This window comes from Eptatretus burgeri, chromosome 13 (assembly GCF_056783735.1).
Source record: "Eptatretus burgeri isolate ZD-2024b chromosome 13, Ebu_testis_v1, whole genome shotgun sequence".
Lineage (NCBI taxonomy): Eukaryota > Metazoa > Chordata > Myxini > Myxiniformes > Myxinidae > Eptatretus > Eptatretus burgeri.
Genome location: NC_140973.1, coordinates 66,311,829 through 66,318,756, shown reverse-complemented (window position 1 = coordinate 66,318,756; position 6,928 = coordinate 66,311,829). Strand labels below are relative to the sequence as shown.

Sequence of the window (6,928 nt, the reverse complement as noted above, 5' to 3'; positions counted from 1 at the left end):
CATTACCCATGGGCGTTTTTGGGGGGGGGGAGAGGAGAGAGATTCACGGGTGGTTGCAAAAGCTTGGAAGGGCAAGGCGGCACTGTTTCCCTTAAGTTTGGATATGTAACGACCGAATGTATCGAATTTAAAAGGGACAGACAGACACACAGACACCAATTGACATACAGTATTTTAGTCTGATGATCATTCAATCGATTGATGTTAATTCTGGGAAATAGTGATGCTGGTGTTCCAATATTTCTGTGGATTGTTTTTGGAGGATGGTTTGGGGTATCATTGTGACTGAATTGTTCAGGTTTTAAATCTTGCTTTATGAATAAATTTAGTTGTCAATGATATTTTTTTTGCCCCGGTTAATGAAATAAATTCTAAAAGTGTAGAAGTTTTGAAATTATTTAACGATCGTACATTTAGTGCATGATGTTCCCGTGCTCAGTTCATGGTACAGGACGTAATTGCTCAGCTGAGCCGATCCCAGGGATTGAAAACAGAATTTTTGCATCAAAAACATCTTGTAAATTGAAATTCCTCCAATCGGATGTCTCCTGGACTCGTCGCCAATCGGACCGATTTTGAATTGTATTTTGTCCCGTTTGTTCATTTTTTTTTAAATGTATAACATGCTAATTACTGTTATTATGATCTAACTAACATGTATACACGAGGAGAGAGTACACTGTTTTACTGAACTTTGTTATTCCCACCAGTTTCTATTATACCTGCATTTTGCGTATTGACCGACCACGTGGTCTGGCGAAGAGCGATGTCCCATTTGACTTTTCCGACCCCTTTGCAAGATTCATCCCAAAAGCAAAACTCAATTTCTATTATTTTGAAGTTTTCTTGCACGAGAAGCTTAAAACACGAGTTCAGATTCCCCTCAAAAATCCACCTTGCTAACTATTGATGATGGTATGAAGAATCCATCTTCGATCTTTGGCTTACTCTGACCGATTGATGGTATAAAGAATCCACCTTGTGACCTATTGATTAGCCTAACTGATTAATGATGATGGTATGAAAAATCCACCTTGCTACCTGAATAATTCCTTCTCAGATTATTGATTACCCTGACCTATTGGGGATGGTATGAAGAATCCACCTTGTGACTTATTGATTACCCTGACCGATTGGAGATGTAAAAAATCCGCCTTGCTATCTGAATAATCTTATGTAAGCTATTGGTTTGCGTGTGGTAGTGCAGTTTGGTGGTTCGGGTTTAGAAAGTTGTGTCAATGATGGGGAAAATCATGTGCATTAGACTTGATATTTTGGAAAAATTTAGCTGAAGTGTGAAAGACTTGGGCCACTTTTTCCAGTCGATCCTCCAGGCAGCTGGGAATAATTGGGGACGGCAAAGTAGTCGGAGATTCATATCCCAGGTCGAGATTGAAACAAAAGTCCAAACTGCTCTGATGACCCTGCACATCGTACGGGTACAGAACACGACCCGGTGACGAATGGACACAGGTCATGGAGTGGCGCACCGACAAACCGGCCGACCGTCTCGTTTGTAATCACCAGGTGAAGGGGCCCGATGACAATGCCTCCCTCCCGCCCGAGTCCACACGTTGCCAGGCGGAGCGACGTGACGGCCGATTGGGAGACGAAAGGAGTCTGACGCGAGGGTCACGTGTCCCGCTCCACTTTCGTCTCGTGATCGAGCACGTGCAAGGTGAGGCGAACGTCCGTGGCGGCTCTTTACTCGGAAAGTCGTATCTAAGGGTCACTATTCACTGGCCGTGGTGTCCTCGCGGTAACTTTCACTTGCGGCCACGTTGCGGCTTTGGGGAATCCGTACATATCGTGCCACGTGTTCCGTTTACCGGAGAAGTATTTTCGTTATCCGCTTTGTTAAGTGGATTCCCTGCACGCGTACGTACCATCCGTGCGTTTAATCCGAGGACTCGGTACGTACGCTCGAGCGGCCCGGTTCTCACCGGAGCGGAACGCCGAGCTCGGGGACAGACCCGAGGCTATAGAGGGACAGACGCGATGGGGGGTGGACCTGCACGTGGGACCAAACGGTGCAGAGGCCAAATGACCATAGCGAACTTTTCCCATGTCATGCGGACGGCAATGCCCGTTTGAGATGCGGATCAGCGCTCGGGTCGCGCATCGCGATGGCCACCGAATCGTGTCTGTCTTGGGACCTGGAGCATGCCAGGAAGGTGGGACACACTGCTCTTAGACTCGAGAGATGTCACAATTGGAGCCGGTTCTTCCACTTGTCCGAATACAGTGCATCGGGGCTCGGGTCGGCGGGTGTACCCTTTTGGACAATGTTTCGTGAAAGTGTTGCGTGAGGTCGTGCTTGTTTCTTCCTCTCGATGTCCTCATCGTGGTACAGCAGCGTGGCCATGCCTTCAGAAATGATGCAACCAGCATGCAGTTGCTGCAGATGCGAGATTCCAATCTCTCTCTCTTTTTTTTTTGCTGTTATTTTGCAAACACAAACGAACTTGTTTTCATGCAGCTGCAGAGGGATTGAATATTTTGTAAATGAAACGAATTTGGGGCTTTTGGTCGAAGGTCGTAGGGGTCGTGCATGTTGTATCTCCTCGATCATCATCAGCGGATGATTACATACCATCCAACACTTACACGTGTACGGGGCTGGAGGTGAGCGAGGGAGGGGGGGAGCAGTTAAGTGAGGAGGAGAGGGAGATGGGATTGGGGGGGTGTGGGGAAGGGGTTAAGTGAGGAGAGGTGTGTGTGTGGGGAGGGGCAAGGGGTTAAGTGAGGAGGTGTGTGTGTGGGGAGGGGCAAGGGGTTAAGTGAGGAGGAGAGGGAGTTGATTTTGGGGTGGAGGGAGAGGGTCTAAGTGAGGTGGCGAGGGAGGTGGTGTGGAGGGGGAGGGGTTAAGTGAGGAGGGGAGGGAGTTGGGATTGGGGGGAGTGGGGAAGGGGTTACGTGAGTAATTGAGAAGGTGTGTGTGGGGAGGGGGAAGGGGTTAAGTGAGGAGGGGAGGGAGATGGTTTTTGGGTGGAGGGGAGAGGGGCTAAGTGAGGAGGAGAGGGAAGGGGTTAAGTGAGGAGGGGAGGGAGGTGGTGTGGGGGGAGGGGTTAAGTGAGGAGGGGAAGGAGGTGGTGTGTGGGGAGGGGCAAGGGGTTAAGTGAGGAGGGGAGGGAGAGGAGCTGAGGGAGGTGGTGTGGGGGGGAGGGGGAAGGGGTTAAGTGAGGAGGGGAGGGAGGTGGGGGAGGGGTTAAGTGAGGAGGGGAGGGAGGTGGTGTGGAGGGGGAAGGGGTTAAGTGAGAAGGGGAAGGAAGTGGTAGGGGGAGGGGAAGGTGGTGGTGTTGGGGCTGTGGGGGGTTTTGCCTCGTGTTTCGCTGATGCCCTTTTAAAGTGTTTTGTATTGTTTTTGAAAGTTTACTTTTGTAGAAGTTATCAATTGTTATAGTCGCCCAATGGAAAAGTTCGAGTAACGTTTTGTTGAATGACCAGTTGCCGGGGTTTTAAGAAAGAATAAAAGTTGAAATTTTTAAACAGTTTTTTTATGTTCCCTGATAAAAGTTTCTTGCTTGTGGGGTGTTTGGAAATTTGTGAAACATTCTTTGTGATAACACAGACAAAACTAGAAAAAGAGCAATCGGAGAGTGCAGACCCTCACCAGACTTGTTTTGTGTGGTGTTTGTGTACCAGTGTGTTCCGTAATCAATGAGACATATAATAATTAGAACTGCCACTTTATAACTGCTGGCAGTGATGACTGGGTACCAAGATGTCCCACTTTGATGCAACCCTGCTTTGATTGGACACCTGACCCTGACCCATGACGTTTTAAAAATTATTATTCAATTTAATTTAAAATAAATTCTATTCAAATCAAATGGAAGACCAAATAGGTACAGTCGTGCATTGGAAGAATCAGAAGGGACCGAAACAAGCAAAGATGAAGTCATCAGGAGGAACCAGGATAAGATTCACATTTCAGCTGTTACTCCTCTACCCTCAAACCCATCCAGGCACAGCCAAGTGAGCCTTTTTCAAAAAATTAAGCAATTCTGGGTCCCAGACCATGTGTCCGATCAAGTTGGAATTTAGAATGTGTATTCCCAATCACTACAAGATCATAAATTTGAAGCTTCATGATAATTAAGTGGTTCCAGAGAAAACATTGCTTAATATTTTTCTTCAATCCAATTTGGCTGCCAAATCATGTGACCTATCAATTATTCCTTTACAAATTTGTACACACATGGCTTGGGGTACACTTGTGTGAAGTTTTGCCTCGATTTGTCCAGCTGTTCTGGAGAAGAAGATTTTAATAGGTTTTAGGGTAAATCCAATATGGTTGCCAATCCATGTGACAGATGACGTTATATAAATAAACCTTTTGGTCCTCATGGATAGGCAGTCATATGCGTAAAGTTTTGCCTCGATCTGTTCAGCCACTTCAGAGAACAAGATTTTTGAAGGTTTAAAAAAATAAAAAAAATAAAAACAATATGGCTGCCAAATCAAGTGACCAATGACGTCATCAAATTCTTTTTCTCTGTGGACCATTTTATCCCGAGACAACCCTAAAATTTTAATACTGATCAGATGTGGTATTCTACATATGCAATTATGACATCATAATGAAGATACTTCTTCTTCTTCTTCTTCTTCTTCGTCTTCGTCTTTCGGCTGCTCCCGTGAGGGGTCGCCACAGCGGATCAACTGTCTCCATTTCGCTCTATCCTCCACATCTTCCATTGACACTCCAACCACCTGCATGTCCGCCCTCACCGCATCCATGAACCTCTTCTTTGGCTTTCCTCTTCTCCTCCTGCCTGGCGGCTCCATCCTCAGCATCCTTCTCCCGATATACTCCGCTTCCCTCCTGTGCACATGTCCAAACCATCTCAATCTCGCCTCTCTCAAACCGTCCGACCTGCGCAGTCCCTCTAATATGCTCATTTCTTATCCTATCCATCCTCATCACTTCCAACGAGAATCACAGCATCTTTAACTCCGCCACCTCCAGCTCCGCTTCCTGTCTTTTTGTTAGCGCCACCACCTCCAAACCATACAACATAGCTGGTCTCACTACCGTCTTATATACTTTCCCCTTAACTCTTGCAGCTACCCTTCTGTCACAAATCACTCCTGCAACTCTTCTCCACCCACTCCATCCAGCCTGCACTCTCTTTTTCACTTCTCTCCCACACTCTCCGTTACTTTGGACAGTTGATCCCAAGTATTTAAACCCATCCACCTTCCCCACCTCAACTCCCTGCAACCGCACCATACCACCACCCTCCCTCTCATTTACGCACATGTACTCCGTCTTACTCTGCCTGACTATCATTCCCCTTCTCTCCAGTGCGTACCTCCACCTCTCAAGACTCACCTCAACCTGCTCCCTACTCTCCCTACAGATCATGATGTCATCCGCGAACATCATAGTCCATGGAGACTCCAGTCTGATCTCGTCCATCAACCTGTCCATCACCATTGCAAACAGGAAAGGGCTCAGAGTCAATCCTTGGTGCAATCCCACTTTTACCTTAAACCGGTCCGTCATTCCAACCGCACACCTCACCTCTGTCACACTGTCCTCATACATATCCTGCACGATCCTCACATACTTCTCCACCACTCCTGACTTCCTCATACAATGCCACAACTCCTCTCTTGGCACCCTATCATAAGCTTTCTCAAAATCCACAAACACACAATGTAACTCCTTCTGGCCTTCCCTATACTTCTCCATCAACATTCTCAAAACAAACATCGCATCAGTGGTGCTCATACCTGGCATAAACCCATATTGCTGCTCACAAATCGTCACCTCTCTTCTCAACCGAGCTTCCACGACTCTTTCCCACAACTTTATGGTGTGGCTCAACAACTTTATCCCTCTGTAATTTCCACAGCTCTGCACATCACCCTTGTTCTTGAAAATCGGAACCAGTACACTTAATCTCCACTCCTCCAGCATCCTCTCACTTTCCAAGATTTTATTAAACAATCTGGTTAACAACCCCACTGCCATCTCTCCTAAGCACTTCCATGCCTCCACTGGTATACCATCTGGGCCAACCGCCTTTCCACTTTTCATCTTCTTCATAGCAGTCCTCACTTCATCCTCACTGATCCACCCCACTTCCTGATTCACTATCTCCACCTCTTCCCTTTCACCTTCTCTCTCTCATTTTCTTCATTCATCAGCTCCTCAAAGTACTCTATCCACCTTCTCAACACTCTCTCCTCGCTCGTCAGCACATTCCCATTTGCGTCCTTTATCACCCTACCCTGCAGCACATCCTTCCCAGCTCGGTCCCTCTGTCTTGCCAATCGGTATAAATCCTTTTCCCCTTCTTTTGTATCCAACTTCTCATACAGCTCGTCATATGCCTTTTCCTTGGCCTTTGCCACCTCTCTTTTTGCCTTTTGCCGCCACTCCTTGTACTCCTGCCTACTTTCTTCATCTCTCTGACTATCCCAATTCTTTTTCGCCAACCCCTTCTTCCTTATACTTTCCTGTACTTCCTCATTCCATCACCAAGTCTGCTTATCTTCCTTCCTCTGTCCAGATGTCACACCAAGTACCTTCCTAGCTATCTCCCTCACCACTTCTGCTGTAGTTGCCCAATCATCCCACCCATTTTTACCACCATCCAACACCTGTCTCACCTCCTCCCTAAATTCCATGCAACAGTCTTCCTCCTTCAGCTTCCACCATCTGGTCCTTGGTTCAGCCCTCACCCTCTTCCTCAACCTCACCTCCAAAATCATCCTACAGACCACCAATCGATGCTGTCGAGCTACACTCTCCCCTGCCACCACCTTCCAGTCTCTAATCTCTTTAAGGTTGCATCTCCTGCTTAAGATGTAATCCACCTGTGTGCACTTTCCTCCACTCTTGTATGTCACCCTGTGTTCCTCTTTCTTCTTGAAATACGTATTTACCACTGCCATTTCCATTCTTTTTGCAAAC

General features: G+C 47.0%; 1 protein-coding gene across 3 annotated transcripts in view; it reads left to right on the top strand.

The window, feature by feature from the left end:
• The first annotated feature begins 1,204 nt into the window (after positions 1-1,204).
• TRMT9B (tRNA methyltransferase 9B (putative)) overlaps positions 1,205-6,928 on the top strand; it is a 25,013-nt gene continuing 19,289 nt past the window's right edge. The window contains exon 1 of one of the 3 annotated variants that reach the window (XM_085850684.1): positions 1,205-1,678. Coding sequence is in view for 2 of the 3 variants with exons in the window: in XM_085850682.1 (XP_085706808.1) it covers positions 2,506-2,625 (120 nt within the window). In the remaining variant the exon portion in view is untranslated. Of the gene's footprint in view, positions 1,679-1,704; positions 2,175-2,205; positions 2,626-6,928 lie in introns of those variants that run through there. The other 2 variants (XM_085850683.1, XM_085850682.1) reach the window with 2 other exon arrangements.